This window comes from Ambystoma mexicanum, chromosome 4p, assembly GCF_040938575.1.
Source record: "Ambystoma mexicanum isolate Mex_15411 chromosome 4p, UKY_AmexF1_1, whole genome shotgun sequence".
NCBI lineage: Eukaryota > Metazoa > Chordata > Amphibia > Caudata > Ambystomatidae > Ambystoma > Ambystoma mexicanum.
The window spans coordinates 912401663-912426688 of record NC_090927.1 but is presented as its reverse complement, the minus strand read 5'-3'; the positions used below and the strand labels follow the sequence as shown (position 1 = coordinate 912426688).

Sequence of the window (25026 nt, the reverse complement as noted above, 5' to 3'; positions counted from 1 at the left end):
TGCTCCATGGTCACCCACCCAACACAGATCAACATTCAGAGAGGGGACCAGCCACGATTTGTATACCTCTCGAGAGGTCTATGTACCTCACCCAAGAGGGTAAGTCAGCCCTTTTAGGGCAATATCTCACATGCCCCTCAGAAGTAAATCACACAAATTTGGTTTAAGGTGTCCTATTTTTAGTTGTCGGTGAAGGCAACACCGGGGTGTTTTTTCACTTTTAAATTGATTTAAATCACCCCCTTGGCATAAATGGACTTGGGCTAGTCACATCATGTTGGCCAGTGATGGTGAACCCAGTTCATTTCCTTACAGTGGCTTTTTCATCGTTTGTTCCTCAGGGGTCGCCCAAACATCCTGTTCTGGTCCTGAGAAAGGCACACTACTTGTTCATCACTGCCAAAATGTATAGCCCCATGTGCTTTTAAAAAAAAAATACAGAGTTTATTTTGTGTCTAGGTAGCCAGAAGCATTTCTGAACCTAACCCAGATTCTGGCGATTAGGCTAATGCATAGGATTTTTCCTGTGTTTTTGAACATTCAACTGAGATGTTGAGGTCTATTATGACTCTTTCTAGTTTCATGTATGTTTGTGAGCATTTTCTCTGTACATTGCTGTAAAACAATTCTGTTTTGCATGGAGAGCAATACATTTATTACATCTTCATTTTATGAATACAGGTATTAACCTAGCGAGAATAAATGCAGATTAAATAATTCTTGAAATATGCAAGTTGATAAATATTAACACGTCTTCAGATGTGGTTCTTTTTTTTATCAATACATCTTCCTATGACACTGACTCAAACTAGGGAGTTTTTATATCCCGTAGAGCATTCTTGTATAACCGACAGAGTAAGACTGTCGGGACAGTTTTCCGTACTTTATTATATACTTCCTGAGTTCTGGGCAGAGTAGGGGTTGGCCCTTTTGTGGTTAACAGTGTACTACCAGCAGGGTCCAGGGGTCTTGGCCCTTTCTCCCAATAGCCCTCCGTACTCCAACTCCTGGCCTCTTTCACCACTGGAATGGCCACCCTCATCCTGGGACTGGAAAGTGAGGCTACAGAGGTGTAAGGCTCACCTGATTCCCACGGAGGCGCCGACCCGTTCTGGACTGCTACAACTTCTTCCACGGTAAAGCGTAGTGCTTGGAAGATGGACTGGACTGGACCCCCAAACCTCGTCTGTCCGGCCCATAGAATAATCCTTCTGCAGATGGGAAAAGGGAGTTGTCTGCTAGATTGTGTGCGAGATTCCCCCCTTTTTCCCTTTCTCATCCTCCTTGAACCCTAGCTGTGCCTTCCGCAGACTCACCTTAATTTCCGTATGGACAAGCTCTCCATCCTGCTTCTGACGCAGGGGCGCGTAGATTTCCAGTTACTTCACTGGATCTCGGATTTGGCGAGGGTTCGATGTCTGCTTGCCTTTACCAAAATGCTGCCGTAAGTATATAGTTCAAAAGATCAAGTCTTATTTGTCCCTTGGCCTTTGTTTAGGGACTAGGTGAGGAATCCGTGTGGAGGAATGGATTCGCCGAGGTAAGCTCAGGTGAGTACTTTTAATGAAGGTGTGCCGTAGTGGTTTGCTCCGACACCTTAATGAGTGTGTCTTATTTCCCCATAGGGGCCGGGGTACGGAAAAGCCAGAAAAGCCGCTCCGACCCGAAAAGGGAACTGAGGTCCCAACAAAATTCTGGTAAGACTTAAGGTGAGTAATCTGTCCTTTTGCAATTAGTTCGTTGCTCACCTTGTTTTGTCCTTTTTCTCCGTAGGTCTTGAATGCGACCGATAATGTCGCCTATGGGCGCTGTAAAGGTTGCCGGCGCCACGTGAAGGTAAGTGGAAGCGGCGCGGCAGCGTGAGAAGCGGAGCACTTCTAACTATTGTCTTTCTTTTCCGTAGGTGCTGGGATGCGGCCGATGTCGCCTATGACCGCTGAAGAGCTAGACAGCGCCACGTGAAGGTAAGTGGAAGCGGCGCTGCAGCGAGCGATGAGATGCGTTTCTAACCCTTGACTTTCTTTTGCAGGATCGACGGAGTGAAGAATCCGGATGCTGGATGAAGGTAGGTAATGTCCAAATGTTTGTCTCTCTCCTTGCAGGTGTTCCAGGTGCTGGCGGGCGTGGCAGGAGCCAGGATGCAGGAGCCGACTCGGTGAGCGTCCTGCTGCAGATGCAGAATAACGCGAAGCACGTGTGGCCATCGGGGCGTGATTTAAATAGCCTTGGAAGAGCTTCAGTTGAGTGTTCTTCCACTGGCCCCACCCGAGTAAGAAAAGAGTTCCAGAAAGAAAATATTTCCTCCCCAGCCTTAGTTGGCTTGGAGCTTCAGACAGCATGGTCTGCCTCGGGTGAGTATGCAGCATGGTCTGCCTCAGGTGAGTTCACCCAAGCATTACCATATGTTCATAGGCGCCAGGACAGATGTCTTTTATGAGCCTGGCGCCAAAGGCGCCAGGACAAGGTCCAAAGAGCCCCTATAGGGGTTTGCTGGGTCCTGCTTGGTGAGTATGAAGTCTGCTTCCGGGGACGCTGGGCCTGACCTGGCTCTTCTGGAGCAGGCATCATGACAAGAGGGGATTGCAGGGGGGGGGGCAGTGGGGACCTCACTGAACATCACAGGATAGTTGGAGTTAAAAGACATGCCCCTTATGTTGTCAATCAGTGTAAATATGCTCTCTGATACAGTCCTTATATACAATATTGCATCAAGCCATGTAGGCACTTCTTGCCGAGTGTCTAAGAATGCTTTCAATAACGAAGGTCCAACCCAGTCTTCGATGGCAGGACTGTATGGGTGCTCTATGCCACCCCCTCCTTACCTTCAGGCACTCAAATCAGGCCGGGACGCCATGTCAGCCAGCCTCACTGCAGCCCAGGCCATTCGCTCCTTACCCGGCCCTCCGCTAGCTCGCAGTATCCTCCTGCTCCGCAGCCTCCTCCTCCGGTATCACCACACCCCTCTGAGACAGGAGGCTAAAGCTGCTAGGTCTTCCCAGAGGTCTTTGCCGTCATTGACAGCAGTCTGTCGGTTGGTTGGCTGTTGCTGGGCAGGGGTCCAAGGACGCTGCAGAGATGTGCCCCAACTGCCAGCAATCATCACCAGTCTTTTGTGAACTCCTTGCGCTGGAGGATGCAGCTCTGGCTGTCATCTTGTTTTGGCCTCTGCTCGTCGGCACACCCTCCATCGAGCAGCGGTTTCAGATTCTAATTCGTCATCAATTAAGCGCTGAGACAAGTACAGGATGTTGTTAGGGGCTGAAATAGAACTGATAGCAGCAGGATCATGGGGGCGCTTGCGAGCTCCTCGAGAGTACATCCAACCAGCCCCACCACAACCACTCCTCCTTATTGGGGAGATCTTGATCCAACTTCCCACACCTCTTACTATCCTGGTCATCTACGATGTACAAGCTCTTCTCTGATCTCGATACCTTACTAAAACATCCCAGCTCATGTTCCTGCGGTCACATAATGGGTGACCTTAATCCAACCTTCCCAAGGCAAATAAGGCCCAATGACTACTCCCTAGTCAACCTACACAACTTTCCGAGTTGGCATGGTTGTGAGGTACAATATCATGTCCATCTATCCAGCCTTGTTCCTCTGTGGCAACAATGTACACTTCTCCCTCTGACCACTCACACCTCACCTTCTCTATTCCTCTCCCCCATTCTCATCCCTCATCTATCACCAAACAAAGTTAAGATGGACTCCATTGTTCCCAACATCTGGCTCCAAGATCCTCCCTTCACTAGCTTACTCGATTGAACTCGCAGGGTCCACCCTTTCAATAATCACTACCCTGCACACTCCTTCCCACCTGCATCCTCAATCAACCAACTCAATCTACCTTGTCAACCAGAAGCTGAGGGCAAGGTTAACAGTTTATGCAGCTGGCACACAGACTGATCCCGCCCACTCATCATACTGCCTACAAGGACTGACCTTGGCCACAGCAGGACTCCACTAACCTTGTTTCTTCTTACCCTCGCAAACTATCCAGGATCCTCCCGGCCATACTCCCTACCCCAAGAACCTCTCCATTCCTTCTCTCCACTAATGGAGCCAAAATACGGGACATCTTTTCTACTCATTTATTATCTCGTACAACCTCCCTCATTCTTCCCGGCCATCTTGCCCACTCACCTGTAGCTTGCTTCTCCCTCACCTCCCTCACTGAACTTTTACCCAGCCTTCGCTCCAACTGACTCCTTTGCACCAGAGTTAAAGGCACTTGCACCCTGCCACCTCATTCAAACTCCCTCAACTGTCATCTTCAGAGTCCATTACAAAACATCCACAGTCCAACCTCTCCAAAAGAAACTAAATGCTGACACCCATCCCTCTTTCTGCACTGGTCTCTCATTGCCTACCACTCCAACATCCTCAAGAGGGGGGTCTTCAACTAGATAGCCCACTATCAGGATGTAAATTGCAGAATCCCTCAAATCCGGATTCCAGTCAAGACTCAGACTGCACTTATTCATATTGCCGATTCTCCTGCCATAGCCCACCACGGAACTCTCCTCCCTTCTCATTCTTTTAGACCTTTAAGTCGTCCGACACTGTTGATCACCCTCCCTCCTACAAACCCTTTCCCTACTTAGCAACACCATGTTGCAAGGCATGAATTAGTTTTCAACAACTGATATTGTTTACTAATCAACATTTTTTTGATTAGCAAACAGACCCATTTGATTAGCAATGTTGTACTAATATTGTTGATGTCATCAGACGTCATCAGTACCCAAGACATGAAATGAGCAAACATACAGAAGTTTTGCATACTGCTGAAATAAGACATTAGCTAGAGGAGTCAGGCCTTGCAAATTGTTTAAAATTCAGCTAGACCTACAGGTTGGGTAACTTAGTTAAAGAGAAATGCACTCTACCCATAGCAATGGAGGACAACAAATTTAAAATGCCATTAGTGTACAATGGTGCATGTCACGACAAACCCACTTTGTTTGGTACACCGATGCCACTCAGAGGCCAGCCATGCACAGAGAAACTTGTGTTTGAAATTTATTTCAAACAAAGTAAATGTTACATAAAAGTTTCAAACATCTCTTGCAAATTCTACTGGCCCGTCATACAATATAGTAGACTATGCGAGTGGGCGAAAAGACAGCCATAGCCAAGGGTCTATAAAATGTAAAAGGTTAGCTGCATGAATGGACACAAATAGATGTGATAAAAAGGCTCCGAGAACAGTTTGGCCAGCTGTCTCCTGCAGGTAGTAATATATAATGCAATCATAATAATAAAGCAAAGTGAGCTCTGGAAGCGAACTACAGTGTTTGGTATTGCAACCAATCTGTAGATGTACTGACTGGATGGAACTATTGATCACTACTTTGTGTAAGCATCTAGTTCGCTTTGTTTATTCATTATGTGCGAGGAATGTAAGAGTGGATTGTGTAGCAGACCGAGAACTGGGCAAACTAGATGGAATATCGTAGTTTGTCATTGCAATTTCAGGGTACCTGGAATAAAGCAAATGGGTGATAATCTAGAATGTCAAGGAGTATGTAAAGCAGTATGGGTTCGCGCAAAGGTTGAGCACCAGTTGCAAGATGTATGCAACCTGTAGGTTACAGAACTAGGTTTGCCCTCAAAAGCATTCGATCATGTACATTTTCAAGTGTTCACTCGTCAATATGATGCCATTGTCCCCAACAAAATGAAATCTAGTTGACAATGAAATTTAGATACACTAACCTTAACTTTACTGTAAAGCATGGAGATGCAGTGTTTTGTTTAGTCGAGCCTAGCCAGCCACCAAGTCCTAGAATTGGCAAAAAATGGCCAAATGCATCTCTAATCTTTTTTATGTAACATTAGTTTATACATAAGAAATGAAAACTTTAAGTTACAGTTTCTCCTCATCTAAAAACAGAGAAATTCGAAGATCCCAACTATCTTAAGTAAAAGAGTCCTCTGTTTGTTAGTCTCAAAGTCTCAGAGCATCCATAAAATTTATAGTTGCACAAATTAATTGAGTGTTAAAACCTCCAATCAGATACCACCACCACGCATCCATGTTTCCTGATTGGGGAAGGAATTGAGCTAAATGAAGAGAACGCTGATCGCCAATCGCTTCACAATCTGTGATTAAGTGTCGTACGGATTCTGTCGCTTGATTACAGAACCTACATCGGACATCTTGTTCTAATATCTCACGCCTCATTACTTGTATCTCCTTGTTTTTATCGAGATTTATTCGTAGACGGAGGAACATATGCCTATGATAACATGAAGGGAATTTGTCCAAATATTTTGGTAGAGCGTCTAGTTTGTTGAGGGCGCATCCAAGTACTAAAGAAGAAGTCAACTTGTTTCGGCACTCTTCATTGGTTATCCAATTATATAGACAAATTTTCTTTTTTGCTACCTGCGGGCGCAAAAGTAGTGTCGAGTGACACATCTGCGTTGTGCAATATGTTGAGCAACTTTTCTTTCCACTTATTTATCAAAACAGCCGATGGGTGCTCTGAGACTGTATGCAAGATTTCATATGGTTTCGCAGGTTGCTCCAGCATCATTTTCCTCATGGTGGAGATTGATTTACATAGAACTGTACCATAGAGTGATTCAATGCATAGCTCATATCGTATAGCTAATACAGAGATGTTTTTCGGCAAATGTAGAACTTTACGCCAGAATTTCCCCCTCAAGAAAGTTCCATAAATCATGCGGGATATTCCAACCTGATTCACTCCCAAAGGTTATTGCAGGCACCACCTTCTGAAGGTAAAATGTTAATATTGGCTTAAAGGAAAATTTGCCATAGGCTGCGTGCAATTTGGAACCTTGAAGTGCGAACATTTTCATCCGGGCCATTAGATCTTGCGTCCAGTCCCACTCACGAATGGAATTATTGAATTGAACGCCTAGGTATCTGATACTATTCGATAAGTCTAGCTGTTCATTCATTATTTGCCAATGAAATGTTCTTGATTGAGCTTGCGCTCCTTGACCAGCCATGATTATCTTTGACTTCTTAGAATTTATTTGTAAGTCGTTTTGCAGGCAATAATTATGAAGCGCGTTTAACAGGCGCTGTAGCCCAATTGGAGTGGAGTCCATGAGAACGATGTCGTCTGTGTAAATGACCCAACTTATTTTTTGCCCATTTACTACTGGCGGAAATATCCTTAGGTCTTTTAGGGCCACTGATAAGTAGGAGATGAAAAATTTAAATAGTTGAGCAGCGAGCGGACAACCTTGCTTCACGCCCCTTTTTGTATATATCTCATCTGATAAATCACCCTGTTGATTTAATCTTACTCAAATGGACGTCTTAGTGTGTAGAGCAATCAGGGGCGCCAGCAGATCACTTGGACAATTCCAATCACTTAGTTTCTTCCATAGGAGGTTGCGGTTTATGCCGTCAAATGCCTGACTCAGATCTATAAATGCAAGGTACAACATTTTCTTCCTCCTCAAGGCATCTAATTTTAGGCAATTTAAGAGGATTAGATTTAGCTCAACTCCCACTCCTCTAGTGAAACCTGTTTTCCGAGGGTCACCCACAGAAAACTCTTGAGCCCAGTTTGCCAGGCGCTTTTGAAGGAAGGAGCCGAAGACCTTTCCAATTGTATCCAAGAGGGCTATCGGGCGATAGTTCTTCGGGTCGTCCCGATTGCCCTTTTTAAATATTGGGACCACCACTGCCCTCAGCCAGGAAACTGGCAGGGTTTTATCATGTGAAATTCTTTCAAACAAGGCACTCATCATATTTGCCCATAAACTTCTATGGGTTTTCAGCAACACATTGGAAATTCCATCTGGGCCTACAGCCCTAGAGGACTTTAGCTTCATAATCGCCCATTTAATGTCATAAGCGGAGTCTGCCACATTCCATTTTGCCGCTGTTAAAGATGGTGGTGGAACCACGATACAGTTGTCATTACTTCGGAGAAATGAGCGACCCAACTGGCGCCGTTCACACTATTCGACATTGAGTAAGAGTGCTTTAGGCTGCCAGTATTGATAATCTCCCAAATGTGTCTGCTGTCCTTTAGTATGATCAGTTTTAACATCTGTTCAGCTTGCTTCTGCAACCGGATCGAGTTAAAAGATTTGATCCACTTCCGATATTTCAGGCGCCTGGCTTTTATTTGCATGAATGTGCTTTCTTCATCAGCTTTTTTCAGCAATTTTATATCATCACGAAGTTTTTTCTTTTCAGTGTTTATAGTTACATTGAAAGGATGTTTTACTTCAGTGGCAGCCCCCTTCTGCTTGGGGTTCCTCACTTTGAAGTAGTATAGGAGTAATGGATAGTTTATCCTTGCCGTTGTTGAGTTTTCTTTCTCAAGGTTGTTTGTCAATGTTAACAGCTGGGACGCACTCAGTCGCAGCCTATTTGCTCCATTATTTATATTAACACTCTCCTTGTATTTGGGTGAAACATAGTTGGTTACCTTTTCCCAATTTAGCAGCAAAGCATTGTGGTCGCTTTTTTCTGTTTTTTTTATTTCAAACGTTAAGATTCTTGATAGAAAATTTCTGGACACCCAAATGTAATCAAGAGTCTTTTTACTCACGCCACGCTTCCATGTAAAGCCTGGAGGAATATCACCCCGGGTGGATCCATTTAGCATTGAGCACTCTCTTAATGCCATCTCTTTTAGCCAGCGATCTCCCCGATCTTGCAGTCTTCCTTTGTTTGTTTGTTGGGCCAGTTTCGGTGCATTTGTCAATAGAATTGTTCAACCAAGTATAATTGAAATCACCACATATTATAATTATGGGATCCTCGTAGACTAATAAACACTCATCCACCGCCGACAACACAGCTCCAACAAAATTAGATTGTAAATATATACTGGAATACAGCAATGATTTCACAATCAACATCATTTGACTATCAGAAGGAGAAGGTTGCGTAATTTGAATTTTAGTTACTTGTATGAACATATTAAGATTTTCTGAAGATACAATCTTCCAATCATTGTTATGTTTGATCATTGTAACCAGACCAGCAAAAGGTCTGCCAAAGAGGTTCTTTCCAGCAGGATTCAGGAGTACTGTATAACCATCACACACCGGGCACTCACGCATCCAAGTCTCTTGAAGACATATAATTGATAAATGCACCGGGGATTGCCACTTTCCATCAAACAGATGCGTGAAGCCACAAGTGTTCCAGGATAGAAGTTGATGGTTTCCATCAATGGAATCCACTCTTTGCTAATTGTCCTGTTTCGTTTCTTTCACACCAGACACTTTTTTGATGTTCATGTGGGCCCGCAGTGCATCCCTTCTCTTTTCATTTTCGGATGTGTCCCCCGGTGAGGGATGTATACTTTCCTCAATGCAGGCCTCCACACTTATGACTTCAAAACAAAAGAACATGATATCGTCCGCAGCATCCATTAAAGCTGTTCTAAGAGATCTGGAATGTAGATGTAAGTTTACCCAATCCGAGAAGTCCTCTGACATATATTCTACAACTGCTATGTCTTCAGATTTTATTGCACGCAGCGTTGGAATACATTGCAGCAGTGTTAAAATATTTCTTCGGTTCAAATTTACTTTTTTGTTCCGGCAGGGCGTTTTTGATTTGAATTTTCCATAAACCATTCTTGGATCCCTCACTTCTTGTTTTACAGGGTATAATTTCACTTTTATTAAGTTTTTCAACTTGTGCTCTTGTTAATTTTGGATTTAGTTTATCGCACAAGAGATTTGGGGGGGTCAGACGTCACCCCATTGTTCGAATTTAAACCTTTCATCTCCTTTGTCGCACTTTGTATTGAAAGTACCTTTGGAATTTTTTTTGGCCCAAGCACGCCAGCTCTGGGAGGAGTTTTAATTACGACAACCGATCGTGGCTCAAATTCTATACAAATTTTCGCAGGAGCCGGTATACTTGTCTCTGCAGTGTCTTCGCCCTCATCAATGGAGTATGTGGAATACTCACATAGTTCTAATGAGGCATCGGAGACTGCGTTATCACTGACTGAGGCTTCTCTTGCCCTTTTAGCATTTGGTTTGGGAGTCCGTTTTTTCGTTGAGTCAATTTTTGTTTTCGATATGCCCTCTGAACCTTTTGCCGGGCGATTAAACAATACAGGCGGCGGCGGAGTTGAAAGACACGTTGTGCGAGCACGTTTGGCAACTTGTTTCAAGCTTGGACGTTTTTGAATGGATTTTGCTCCACAAGGCTTTGTTTTCTGGGGACGCTTTTCATTTTCTTTGTCCAACGTTGTAGGCTTATTGAAAATCCCAAATGAGAGTTTATCTGTTTTGGCTCCTGAACCACTGCCCCTTTTGCCTGCTGAGTTTCTACATTTAACTGAGCAAATGTAGCGGCTCCCTCACCAATATTCACGGGACAGTCTTGCTGAGGATCAAGGATTTTATCTCCAGCGGGCTGGCTCCGATCGCTTTTTGAGTTTCCCGCCAGGCTCATCCCATGGGAGAGAGATGTGCTTTTTTCTGGTGCTATTAGTTTAACGACTTGAGTGCCCACTGCTTCACTGCAAACAGGTCCACTGACAATCACTGCGTGCTCTTTGGAAGTTTGTCCATCCACCACAAGAGGTTCTTTACCCAAAAGAGATTTGCAGGTTTGAACATGTGACCCATCATCACCTGGTCTCATGTTTGAAGACACTGTGGCGCATCCAGTTTGTGCTTTCGATTACCGCATCCGTTAATGCAGATTTGTCACTGAATGCCTGACGGGCAAGATCGCGTAGTCTATTTTGCCACTTTGCAGATGTTTCTGCTTCGCTATCAAGTCTTGTGGTTATCGATTGGGAAAAACTTTCAAGACCGAGATTTTTGCGTTCACGGCTGAGAGCAGGGACATTTGATCACTTACTGCATTATTCTCTAATCTAAAACCTTTAGAACTTCCAGCATATTGACTACAGTCACAGGGGGCGTTCCAACCACAAAGCGCATTGAGGCCATACAAATGTGAGGAAAGAGCGCTATATAAATAACCAAATACAATACAGTGTAGAAAGCTTAATAAAAGTAGCGTCCCGATTCTTTCTGGTCTGCACTTATTTGAAAAGGAAATTTTTGCCTAGCATTATCACGCATGCCTTTAGCACTTAAGAGTGGAGGAGACTTACTGCTGCAATGTCTCTCCATTAGGACTTGAAGGGAATATAGAAAAGAGGGGGGAAGAGAGCACAGAGGACAAGAGGAATGCAGGGCGAGCTGTGCTTTCATTGAAGAGGGCAACTTAAATAGCTATCTTTGCTACACAAGTGTCCCAGAATTGCATAGCAAATTGCTATGTGATGCCGCTTATTTTATTCCTTTAACAAGGAGATTGAGGAGACAAAGCTAAAATCATCACATGTTAAGTTGCTAAAGGATATTTATACTGCGCACTATCAACACTGGAGTGCTCCCCTGGCGGGTCTGAAAGGGAAAGAGGGTGGGGTGGTGTTAGGCAAGATTGTATGTAGTAACCCTGTGGGAGACTACACCAGCCTTGTCCTCTTGACAATAGGTAACCCAACCTTTGGTATAGGCATACACAAGTTGGTAGAGTGACTGAGCAGCCAGACTTGCCTCAAGAGGGGTCAATGTGAGCAGTAGGGTTATAACAGATTCACAGTGACAAGTATTCAAATAACATACTCAAGGTTTCTTGATTAAATAATTATCAATTTAACAGTCCGTTTTAAAATAAGCCTTCTTCAGAAGTGGCAATTGGCAATAAAATACACTTCAAAAATACAGTCAATTAAGTAGATACCCTTTTGGGATGGCATACAGACACTTCCTACACCTTGAGATGACTGGACATTAATATCTCACTTTCACAATTCAATGCACTACTGAAGTTATGGCAAAAGGGAAAAGGTTAGGGAAGGAAACAATGGTTTCCAAGTTTCTCAAACAGATGAGCACTTTCGAATCCCCCAATGAAATATAGGTTATCCCTTTCCCAGCTATACAAGTAAGGTACGTATGACTTTTTGGAGGGACAGATCAACAAAGTAAGAAGAGTCTTCAGGGAGCAAGGACAGCCAATGTCAATTGAGCAAAGTCTAGGGAGCTGAGGCACTTCTCGAAGATAGGCAAAGTCTTACACAAGGTTTAGAGTTTTGTCGTAAAAAGAAATCACTGTTGGGCCACAAGCTGGGAGGCTTGTGAAAAAGCAAAGATGCAAGCAACTCTGCAAAGGGCAGCAAATGCAAGTCTCCAGTGAGAGCAACCAAGCTACACACAAGCACAAGTACCTCTAGTTACCCAGTAGCTTGAATTTGAAGAAAAGGTTACGGCTGGCTTCTGGTCCTGTTGTAGTCCTGCAGATCCTGACCGGCGGCACTGCGCGGTTTCAGCTACTCGCAAATAGCACCACATCGGTTCTTGGACACCTGGTGGGCTTTCCTCACTTTTGGGGTCCAGCACTCTGTTGAGGTGGCTCAGGCTTGGTTAGTCCTGCTTTGAGGGAGTCTGGAGGTTCTTCCTGGAGCTTGGGTCCGGCTTGAAAACAATGCACTCTTTTCTGGTGTTCCTGTACCCTGGTGCTCGGTTCCAGAAGCAGCGAAGTACAGCCAGCAGGGAGAGGGGTTCCAGTCAAGTTGGAGTTGATTGGTGCCACCAACCCAAGGTGGGTGTGTAAGTCGTCCTTTCTGGGCTTCTCTAGTGGATTAGAAATTTGGAGCTTCAGAACTGCAGCAGGGCTTCACCGGGCTAACCAAAGGTCCAGCAAGCTCCTCTTCCAGTTTCTTCAGTTCCTTCGTCCAGTGGTCTACTGCCTTCCTTGCAAAAGCAGTTACCTTTTATGCAATTATCAACCATTCATTTGCAGCCTAGCTGTCACTCACACAGCAGGGTGGGTGCCCTCCATGGACAGCCAGCTGGCCAATCCTCTATGGGTGCATTCCTGTAACCAAGGAGACTAAGCACAGGGAGTTGCGGGAACCTACCTTGCTTCCTGCCCTGCCAGACACAGGCTTCACCAGTGAATCCTGCCAAAGACAAAACAAACCAAGGGGCCAAACCTGCTTTGGCGCGCCAAGTAAATCTCAAGAAAGACCTTTCCAATAAGAAATGGCAAAAAAAAAAGACTGGGCCATTTTGACAAAATGGGCACCCATGGGTGCAATATTGCAGCCGAGGATTCGGCCTGCACTAAAAACGCACAATGGCAGGAAAAAGTAAACCACTGCCACCAGCCATTAATTGTAGAAAGCGTAACATAAAAGGGATACTAAGTAACCCCTCCAGCACTCTATATAAGATAAGTGGGTGCTGGGTCTACAAAGAGAAGTAAAGTCCATAGTTTATCCAAGAGAGTATTTAAAGCTTGGAGAAATCCAAAGGACTTCTGTGACACTGCACCAAGGGTGCTGTGTGTCACAATACAAAAGGATGCTGCCTATGGAGTTTGTCAGAATCCAAAACCAAAAAGAAATGGGGTTCAAATCAAAGAAAAACACATGAGCGGGAAAAGGGTCTCTCCAGGATAAAAATGAAAAGTCCTAAAGTCCAGCAAAAGAGCTGGGGGTCTCGAAGGTAGAAGGGAATTAACACAGAAATGAGAACTCTCCTTAACTGGTGGGTTAGTAGGACTGAGCGGTATAAGAGCAAGAGCTGTGATTTGCTATGCTGTTGGCAGCATCAGTTCGGTTAACAGTTCGCTGAGCTCAAGTGTGCTTCTCTGGTTGTTGCCGTCATGAGCTGTTGTGTGAGACAGTGCGTGGTGTGGTTTGTTGTTGCGGTATAGTGAAGTGCATGCAGTGTATTGTGCTTGGAGGAATGGCTGTGTTTGGTTCGAGTCTGAGGCAGAGGGGTGAGATTTTTAGTAGGGTTGTTAACGGCATTACTATCTAGATGTGGCGCATGCTATGCTTCTCCAATTCCTTCTAGATGCCATCAATGCTAATCTTCACAGTTCCATCTAGATGTGATGCATGCCAAATTCTAAAACTCCATCTAGATGTGATGCATGCTAATGTTCACTGTTCCATCTAGATCCAACACATGCTAATCTCCCAAATTGTATCTAGATGCGAGTCATGCTAATCTCCACAATTATATCTAGATGTGATGCAAGATTATCTTCACAGTTCACCGGCCAAAGGACAAGCGAAAAACCATGTGGCACGGCTACGTTTGGACACTAGCCAGTTAGAAAAACGCAAGCTAATCTTCACAATTCTCTCTACATGTGACGCGGGCTAGTCAACACAATTCTCTAGGTGCGATTGGGCTAGTCAACAAATCTCTCTATATGTGACAGAGGCTAATCTTCACAATTCTGCTTAGATGCGGCGTGCTTTCCCCCTTCACTACATCACTGAATGCATTTCATGGTACTCTCACACTTCATAGCCTATCAGTCTCCAGCTTTAGCTTATTGTCCTTACTTGCCCTACCCCTCTGTAACGCTCTCCAATCACAGCCATCAAATCCATCTCTTCAATGGAACGCTTTAAAACAAGGATGAAACTGCACCTTCAAGCAATGAAAGCAACAGCCCAAGCCCCTACAACATCCTATTCACGCTATCCATCCACCCGGCTTCTCCTGCAGGCAGACTACTCTATGTAATTGGTTAATACTGGGTTCATTCTCCCAATGTTAAAATGTGTCGATGTCCTCCAGTCCATGCCCCTGGTTTATGTTCCTATTCTTACTCCTTTGACTGGCACCCTATCCTGGGACTGCCTCTGCTCACTTGTACTGGCCTACTTTGCAAGTTATTACTGTTTGAAAGGATATCCTGTTCTTAAATAAATATAAAAACATTTGCAAAGCCTTAAGGGAGGACTTGGCAAATGCTTGTTATTTCATGCTCGTCATTGACTCGAATTAAAAATGCTTAAATTTCACATCGTCTGCCTAATGGATACGCTCCCTGTGTGACCGGCAGCATTATTCGCGTTCAATTACTGACCATCATCCACACAGTACACATTCTCAACAAATCAGTCCATAACGTCCTGGGAGGATAGCTTAGCGGCAACATGCTCGCCTTGGAAACAAGACAACACTAAGCAACACAGGTTCGATCCCCGGTCCGTGCTTAGAAAAATTCCTGTAACAGCGCTTTAAAAATGCAAATAATTTCTGGCTGGACTAGCCCTTTGGGGTGGACCCAGACAGATTTTCATATCGTCCCCGCCCCCTTGCAATGGTCTAGCATAAAGAAAAACGCTTGTTTGGGCAGTTGCCCTGTGGAGGGAGTGGGAGTCGGGGCATGACGCCATCCCATTGGTTGGAATGCTTCATTAGCTGGTATAAGCCAGTCTACGAATGGTCACTCACCAACACCTCCCCTCGCCCCAACCTGGAAACCCCTGACCACCGGTTTAGACCAAATTCTGAACATTGACGTGAGAAGCAAATGTGTAATGTTTATTGTTACCAATTCCACAATCAGTAATTATCTTGCTGGCATGTGCCTATTTCCCCCCATGATTAAAATAGGTCCCTTTTTAATTGCACATCTCGTGTTAATTGCCTTAATATACCTCAGGAATGGTCATCTCTGGGGGTAATGGACCCATCCCCAACTTATATCCATTAGGCTATGGGAAAACCAGGAGCCATTATCCCGCAATCACTCATCCCTCAGGCAATCAGGCTTGAATAGAACACTGAAAGGTGGACATTTCTACTGAAGAAAAAACACTGGAGAGGGCATGAATGGCAGGTAGAAGTCCTTTGTTTACACATTTTAATGTTTAACATTGCACCAAATATGAATAGCATTTTCTAATATCAATAATGCCCCTCTCATTGGGCCTTTAACAGGTGGTAACATTATCTAGCCCTTTAACGCCCCTGCTTCACTCGGTCATTGGGCTATTACCAACATAATAGCCACAGAATTGGTGCCCGAACAGCCGGCCTGCACCGGTTCAGCGCTGTATCCATGTGATCGCTTCAAGGTTGTTCCCACACCATGTTTGTATGCAGCACCTTCCTCTGGCATGGAGTACCACGTAGTGTGCAGAAAGCAAAATGGAACAAACTGCTGGCTGCCAAGAAAGATATGTTATGTTATTTTGCATTTATATAGCGCCTTATACACCATTGGTATGGTCTGAAGGCACTGGTAGGTTGAACGCCCTTGGGAACCGAAGTTCAGATCAGTAGAGTAGGGAGAGTCGGTGCGTGTGAGCACCGGGTATGTGTGCAGCTGGTGGGTATTCGTGTAATAGCTGCTTCTTAGCGGTAGGTGTGGTGGTTGAGAGATCACGAGTATGTGTTTGTTCTGGCAGGATTTATCCAGACCGAGTGGCTGCATAAGGCCTGAGGAGAACACCTGGCTGGGGGTGTGTAACCAGCAGCGTTTACTTCGAATGATGTGGTGTGAGCGGCGGATGTTGGTATGAGAACAGTTATACCGAATGGTGTCATAGTAGCTCTGTGTTCTAGGCGAGTGGTGATGTAAAGGAGAGGGTAAGCATGGTGGTATGATATGATGGGTTATATGCTCTTTCAAAAGTTCTCTGCATTCCAAGCCATACTATATACATTGCGCAAATTATATGAGCTCCAGTCCGTTCCGGGCACTCCTATCCTCTCTCTGCACCCCAGTCTGCTCCACACACTCCATGCATTCCAGCCTGCCTTGTCTGCCCCACGGTCTATGCATTCAGTAGCTCTACGTACTGATTCATTCTACGTACATGAGGCGTCCATTCGCTCCAGGCACTCACACGTACTATGCATGCACTTGTTTTACGCACTCGCCCCATTCACCCGTTTTATGCACTCAACCCCTCTACGTACTCCTTTTTCATAAGCACTCATATGCACTTGTCTGTTCTATATATTTGCCGGCCCTACCCACTAGTCTGTTCTGTGTAGTCTTCCACTCTGCTCATCCATCCCGCTCCGCTCGTTCATCCGTTCCCTGCACTCTGCATGCATTCCCCATTCATCCGTTCTACATGCTTATCGGTTCTACGCACTCACCCAGTCTGTGTAACTCATCCGCTCTAGGAGTTTGTCCGCTTTATGCCCTTGCATGCACTACACCTTCATCTGCTCTACGCAATCACCCACCCTTCACAATCGCCGGCTCCAGGCACTCACCCGCTTCCTGAACCCAGTTCCCTGCGCATATTCGCTCTATGCACCCATCCGCTCTATGCACTTGTGCTTTTCACGCATCCAACAGCAATATCCTGTTCAACATATTCATCTCTATACTCACGCGCTCTATCCACTCACGCGCTCTATCCACTCGCCAGGTCTGTACATTCATCTGCTCCAGCGATCTACACATTCTCCGTGCTCTCCACACGCAAACGGTTTACGCTCATCCGTTCTACACATTCGTCTGTTTTACGCACTCCTGCGTTCTACTCGTTTCTCTGTATTTACGCATTCGCTTTACACACATCCGCTCAACATGTTCATCCGATCTACATACACCTTCGATTTCCACACTCATTCGAACTATATAGTCATCTGTTCATCCACTCATGCATTTGTCCACTCAGCGCATTCATCTGTTCCACCTGCTTCATCCATTCTAACTATTTCCTCCAAGCCATTCACTTCGTTCATTCCTCGTGCATTGTGTCCATTTCAGGAGTTTAAATCTCTTTACCGTATAATTTACTCTTATTAACCATTTCATTGCTTTGATCTACTTTGTTTGATTGTCCTTCTAATTTATATTAGGGGTTATTAGCTATCAATTTCTCGCATCAGGTAGTTTGTTGGATCGGTGTCATTGAGATGCTGTTAGTCTGTTTGGGTTAGTTTGGTACGGGTTGGTTTTAGGGGAAGAGCCAGGTTTTCAGCAGTTTGCGGAAAGACATTAAATCCTCAGTTAGGCGGATGTGGGGAGGGAGTGAGTTCCATAGCGTGGGGGACAAGGCCGAGAATGATGATCCGCCTAACATGAGTTTGTCTTTGGTATGACTAGGAGGCCGGCTGAGCTTGATCTTAGGGTGCGTGGGGGGGTGATAGGGTTTTAGCTTGTCTTGAAGATATTGAGGTCCGGTTTTATGCAGTGCTCAATGGGAGATGCATAAGGTTTTGAAAGCCACTCTTTGGGCTACTGGAAGCCAGTGCAGCATCTTAAGGGCTGGGGAGATGTGGTCTCTTGGGCCGAGCACAAGAAGCAATTTGGCTGCCGCGTTTTGTACTCTGAGTTTATTCAGTTGGTACGCATGGACTCCGAGGTATAAGGGGTTTGCGTAGTCCAGTCTTGATATAACGATTGATTGGACCACAGAGTGTCTGTTGGGAAAGGAGAGATATGGAAAAATGCGCCTAAGGGTTTTAAGGTGGTAGTGGCAGGACTTTGAGACGTTGACTTGGCGCCAGAGTGTTAGGTCAGAGTCAAGAGTGCATCCAAGATTTTTCACTGAGTTGGAGGGGGTTGGTGAGTTGCCCATGGCGGATGGCCATGGTAGTAGGTGCGGAAGAAGTTCCGAGTTGCCACATACCATGATTTCCGCTTTGGAGGGGTTTAACACGAGGTGGCTTTGGGTCTTCCAGAGTTCCATGTCAAGGAGGCAGGAGGCTAGGTCAGGCCGGGAGATGGGTTTTGAGTTCAGGGGTTTTAGAATTAGTTGTGTCATCGGTGTAGTTATAACACAGGATGTTGTGTGAACTAATTATTGGTGGGAGGGTGATCAAGTAGAGCTTGAACAGGAGGGTGGATAGGCATGCTCCTTGTGGGACTCCCGGGCCTACTGGTCGGGCTTGGGAGGTATAGGTGGAGAGTATTGTTATTTGGTACCCATCTTTGAGATATGAAGCTATCCATTTAAGAGCGGTTCCACGAATTCCTAGGAGTGGAGGCGGTCTAGGAGGATTGAGTGGTTGATTGTGTCGAAGGCGTCGGGTAGGTCAAGAAGGATTAGTGCGGCGCATTCCGCTGTGTCTGCCGTCATTTTGAGTTCACCCCAGATTGAGGTTAGGGTGGTTTCAGTTCACTACACTGCATCACCCTACACTCCCCAAAGAGACATCATATTTGCCTCAATTCCAACACCAGCCCCTTAAACCGCACCCAATTCGTCATGGCCACTCACTGTTGCCAGAACCAACCCAAACTTTACAAAATGCCACCCACACAAAAGACTTCTGGTGCGCAGTGCAACAAATTGGACTGTATTCCTCTACGCATACGCACCCCTCAAGTCTTCGACTTTGCAAAAAGCATCCTTTTCAACGATCATAGATCCAGCTCCACCTAAGCTCACCATGCTGGATACCACTGAGTAAAATCAGCAATTTTACATTCCAACTACTGGTCTAAAAATCCAATCCCAACACCACATCTCTTCTACCACTTAGTTCTGCATTACAAAGGAAAGCACATCCTGCTCCCAGCCATCACCTGTTCAGCACAACTCCCAGCTTAAACTCCAACTAGTGACAAAGAGCCCCCAAAACACTGCCCCCGCATGCAAACTAAATGTTGGCCCACCTCAGCTGGATTCAGCACTCAGGACCACTATATAAAAGATATGTCTGCCCATCGCCGCTGGGATGGCTCATAAAATGCCATGTTATGGTTGTATCCAGTATTCACCAAACCATTTTGTACCAAATATTTGCCATGAAAACGAAAGGGGGGGGTTTGGGTGTGGCAATGTGATATGGGGGTGAGAAGGTTTTGCCACATGTTTGCCTACCTTGAAAGTATTTTATTTGAAATGCCAAGTTTCTCAATAACTACTAAAAATACAATTCAAGGGTCCCTTTCATTAACTGGTACAGTGGGGGCGGAATGATATAAAAGTTACATGGTACATAAGGCGCTATATAAATGCAAAATAACAATGATCACACCCCAAAAAAATCACAGGAAGCGCATGGAACCTCGACAGACTAAGATTAGAGGTGGTGATGCAGAATGCAACTGCCAAGTGAAACCCAGATGTTAGCTTTCCAAGGTGGCTCCTTCATGACACTGCACAAAAAGCGTCACCATGGTGCAGGCATTAGCAGTCGGGTCATTGCAAGCACGTGTAGCATACCGTCCAATACAAGGATAACTCAAGAGCCCATAGATTTAACTTAATGAATAGTTACCTGGAACGGCTGCGGCTTCTGGAGTATGAGCGCTGACGTCTATTGCGGCTTTCATCTTCCACCAATCGTATCTTTCGGCCGTTTACCAGTACCATCCAGTTTATCCAATGCTTGCTTCATTTCAGAGTAGGACGTGAACTCAATCAATCCCTCATTCTTTAGATTTGTGCGATCAGCCGTTGCAGAATGCCTCACTTTCTCCTTTTCCCAACATTTTGGAACCTGGATGTGGGTTGCCAATAGCTTTCATGCCTGCAACTGATGGCCAATACGCAATCTTATGATCCCTCAGCCTTCCCTTATGTGCCCTTGCTTCACTTGGCCACTCATGCACCCTGGTCAGCCTTCTCGGTTTATCCTGTACGGCCAGCAGCTGCGTGATATAATCCTTAATTCAAAGCCTTCCCAGCCATTAACCTCAGGATTTACATTCTCTGCTTTGAGGTAAAAGCACCTCCCTGCCTATACCCAGCAGTCTCCTTCAGCCAAGGATACAGCTTTCTACCAACTAACTTCACATGTCTGTCATTCACTGCCAACTTTTAGTAGGGCAACATTCATAGCTGCTAATACATTTTAATTTTGCCCTTACAAATGGTAAAATAGATCTCAAAATGTAAGTCAAAAGGTTTAAGTAATACAACTAGATTGGTTTAAAAGCCGGTTCTTTGATTAAGCTCTTTGGGGAGTCTCTCTAATGTGAGAAACAGTCTGTCAATGGATGCCACCTGGTGGTATTTCAAGCATTTTGCATTTGTTCAAGAAGGTTCAACAACGAATATTGGTTGCTGTTGAAAAGCATTTTCTGTGGCAGATCATTTCTTTGGTTTATACAAGGTTTTCAGATACTGCGGGAAACTAAGTTGATTTATTGCGACTACAGGATTTAGTAAAGGTGAATACAATGAACCCTATTTTTCATGGTTTCACCCGATTAGCGTTTTATTACAACGACCCCATTATTCATAATTATCATTACCTCATGCATAGTACAGCTCCCCTCTTTTACACTGAGGCGGCACTCGAATCCAACAGGGCCAGATTCTATACCCTCATGAACAGTGGCAGCCAAAGCCATTTTTGTTGTGATCACCATTACTAAAACAATGTAACGCAGCAAAAAATGTAAACCCAATGCAACAAGCATCATGGAATAAAAAATAAGCTCTTAAAACAACTCCCTCTGAAATTTCAAAGGTTCTGAAAGATTCAACAAAACGACTGCCACTATTACAGGGCTTTCCTCAGGAGTCACCCACTCTGCATCAATGAGCAGCAGATGGACGCTATTGCCTCTTTAAAAAGATTCTTGAAGAGCTGGCGAAGAAAGCGAAAGCTGTTTTTCTAGCAAACAACTAAACCAAGACAGGAGTTAAACGATCCAGCACTGAAAATGGACAACCCCCAAATAGGAGGATCAAATTCACTAAATCAGGCAGGCATTTTCAGCAAATTATTCGAAAAGCGAAGGTAAAAATAAGGAAACTGGAAAGTGAATATGCTGAATCAGCATGTGAAAAATCTAACATTTGAAAACATTCTTACAACTGCGAAATATGCAGCTCTGAGAAAAATTATACAATTGCATGTTTTTTTCACTTAAAATTTATTGTCAGAAAGTAGCTGGAAAAAATGGCTGCTGTGCTCGGATGTCAAATTCTATCAAAACAGCGAGGTGTTACATGGGTAGCTTCCAGGAGAAGAGGAAGTGCAATTCTCTAGAATAAAAAAAAACGAAAGTAGACAACACTTACAAACCTATTATAATGAAGCACTTCTAAATACGTGCAGCATTTAAAAGCAAACTAAGCAGTGCACTACTGTACAATAAATTCTACTCTTCTTTCCGAGTTCGCAACACTAAGGCTACCTTTTCCTGAAACTGGAAAAGGTGAAGCTGTAGTTTACAAAAAATCCCACACAAGACTTTGCCATAGGCAGCACAGCTCCTGGCATACCTCCATCAGCACTATGGATAGACAATAGTTGTCCTGTATTTGTTAGAAACACGTGGTACTGATTACAAACAGTCTATTTAATGGAGAGACAAGTGGGATACAATTTGGATGCATTAGGTTGTTTCAGATAAGATTTAAACGAGAGTTTAACGTGTTCTGTTACTACATTGAAAGTTAAATCAACAGCATCATCCATCAAGTCTTCCTCAGATATTGACGGATGATTAGCTTGGTGCTTGTGATCAAGAGCGAGAACTGGAACTGGTGTGCCTTGCGTTCTTCTTGTGGTGGGACTTAGAAGCTGAATTGAAATGCCCACGTGGAGATTTGGAGCGGGATTTGGCCGAGCCTGAATGTCTTCGATGTGAACGTGACTTGGCTCCTGAGGCAGACTTCCGTCTATGTGATCGGGATCTTGACCGGGAGTGACCTCCTGACCGAGAGTTTTTCGGTGTTCTTGAGCGCCCCCTTGAGCGTGATCGTGAATGACTGGAAGAATGTCGTTTGCGCTTTGACCTGCAAACAATCCAAGAAGAATACGGCATCATGTACAACACAAATGCAAACTGTACAACATTTGTTTGATTTATAGAGCAGACCCTAGGGTATCTGGGTGCATTACAAGACATCTTAACATGGTAGTGGCATACAGTTGATAATACAAATGATATATACAAACAATACAGTTGATAATACAAGTTAGATATATACACATAAGGAAGGAGTTTGAGGGTATCCAGCAGCGAATATACAAGTAATGGTGGCAGAAAATATGAACCAGATATGGGCAAACATCAGTGCGAAACAGTAAAGTAGCCTACATCACATACAAATATACCTATACTAGTGGAGCAAGAGGGATGTTTATTAGATTATAGAGCTCTGAGCAGCCAGATTCTTGGAGTCGTTCTTATTACAGCCATTTTTTGGAAGGACTGGTTTGAACGCAAGTGAACTGGGAGAGCGTTCCAAGCTTTGGCTGCTTGCACAGGGAAGCTGTTGCCACCAGCTCTTTTCGGGTTGAAATGTGGAACTATGATGCAGTGGGAGTTGGCTGTACTTGTGAGTCTGGATGATGTTTTCATGATGATTTTGTCTTTCAAGTACTATGGTGCAGCATTATTTAGGCATTTGTGGGTAATGGATAATAGTTTGTATTGGATCCAGTCTTTGATGGAGAGCCATGTATGGTTCCTTCTAGTTTGTGATGTGATCTCTCCTAGGTATGCTTAAGGCAGTTCTTAACCAGTTATTTTGTAGAGCTTGTTCCGTACCGTTTTGTTGGCTCCTGCATACAGTAGTCCTGCGTCTGAGTAGTCAAGTCTGGACATTATTAGTGCTCTCACTAGTGCGAGACAACTGTTGGTGGAGAGGTACCGTGTACATGCATGTATCAGCTTACATGTCTAAGAAATGGATGAGGCTGTCTAGTTGACTTGCTTTCTAACTTAATGAAACCTGCTATGGTTGATTCATTAAGTTTACTGTTTTGCAGGGGTATGCTGCTCTGGGAGGGTGGTCTTCAAGGCCACAGGATCATGTGAGAATACTAGTGCCTGGGTCTGCGTTGTACTTCACACACAAGTGTATCTATATCAAACATCATGCAGTACAATTAACTAGAAGTGCTAACTGACCCCCACTTAGGAAGGCAATCCTCTTTGGATAGTATTTTGCTGGTTCCATGTATAAATATCCCACATCAAAACCGAGCAGGTAAAATAAAGTGGTACAAAATCGAATTTTACATTACAGGGACTTGTGTGGTTCCCACTCATTCCGCATCTATCAATTTTCAAAATGTTTGTACATACTTCTCTTGCTATGGTTTTATTTATTGCATATTTATAATTGTTCTCCATTTTGGGAGTGTCTTTCAATTCCTCAAATAGAAATATGTAATGCCTAGTCGATCCATTATAGCAGCAAAGGAAAAGATGGCACTTTGTTTTAAGAAGAAGCCTTCCCACCAATTCTGCCCCAGGATAAAATCAGTAGTGCAACTATTAGCAGTACCTGTACAACTAATATACTGCTACCATCAGTAGTACCAGTCGAAGTTTAGTTTTACTACAAATAAACACTAGTAGCAACATTACCAGTAATGCTACTTCCAGTATTACCACTACTGGCAGAAACAATACTAGTAGCACTGCCATTACTGCAGCATTATTTGAATTAGTGCATCTGCTTGTACTAGAACTATTTATTGCCAAAAAATAGTCCATTTAAACAAGAGTACTGCTATTGGAGGTAGTAGTCATAGTACTACTGATAAATGGTAGTAACCTGGATACTGCTATTTGTGCTAGTACTACATCTAATGCTAGTAGCTGTGCCATCTGAAAGTCGTTCTGCTAGGGTTGATAGTTTTTAGAGCCGCTACTATCAGAAGTTGCTGCTTTAGTATTGCTAATAGATATAGCACTCCCAATAGGAATACCAGTAATACAACTTACTAGCAGTAGTTGATTAACAAATAGGTCTACTTAAGTACTGCTAGTGTTACTGGTGGTATGTGGAGCAGTAAGATTACTAAAAGGCACATTACCGGTAGTAGCAGTATTATTAAGGAACAACATTTTATTTTTGTAAAACAGTATGTTCCATTTAAAACTAAACTCAGAAATGACAGATTAAAAATACCTAATTCTTCAATCTTAAAAGTTCTGTGAAAAAGTATGATGAACTACTGAAACAATGCCGCCCCCCCTGCCCATGCTCCCAGCTCCCTAATGCTAGCCTGTCAACTCCTTTTCGTTTGAACAGTGTATTGTTTGACAATGTAGGTGAAGGAACAAGTTACTTACCTGTAACTGTTGTTCTCCAGCATGGGTCTGGCATGGATTCACATGCTCATGAATAGAATATTCCCCGTCGTCAGGCTGGGAATTCTCGGTAAAGAAAAAAATCAGTATCAGTTTCGTTTCTGATCTGTCTTTCTTAGTAGTAACCAATCACTGATCTCTGGGTCATACTGCCCCCAGCCAATGACTGCCCTCTCCCTAAGCCCCGCCCCTGGCAGCCATCCTCAGATTTGGTAGCACGCCAAGAGGCAGTATGACCA

The 25026-nt window shown here is 44.3% G+C and overlaps 1 protein-coding gene across 1 annotated transcript in view; it reads right to left on the bottom strand.

Annotated features, from left to right (window-relative positions):
- Nucleotides 1-21713: 21713 nt before the first annotated feature.
- SRSF12 (serine and arginine rich splicing factor 12) overlaps nucleotides 21714-25026 on the bottom strand; it is a 36468-nt gene continuing 33155 nt past the window's right edge. The window contains exon 5 of the mRNA XM_069606511.1: nucleotides 21714-22475. Coding sequence (XP_069462612.1) covers nucleotides 22202-22475 — 274 coding nt within the window. The 3' untranslated portion in view covers nucleotides 21714-22201. The remainder of the gene's footprint in view (nucleotides 22476-25026) is intronic.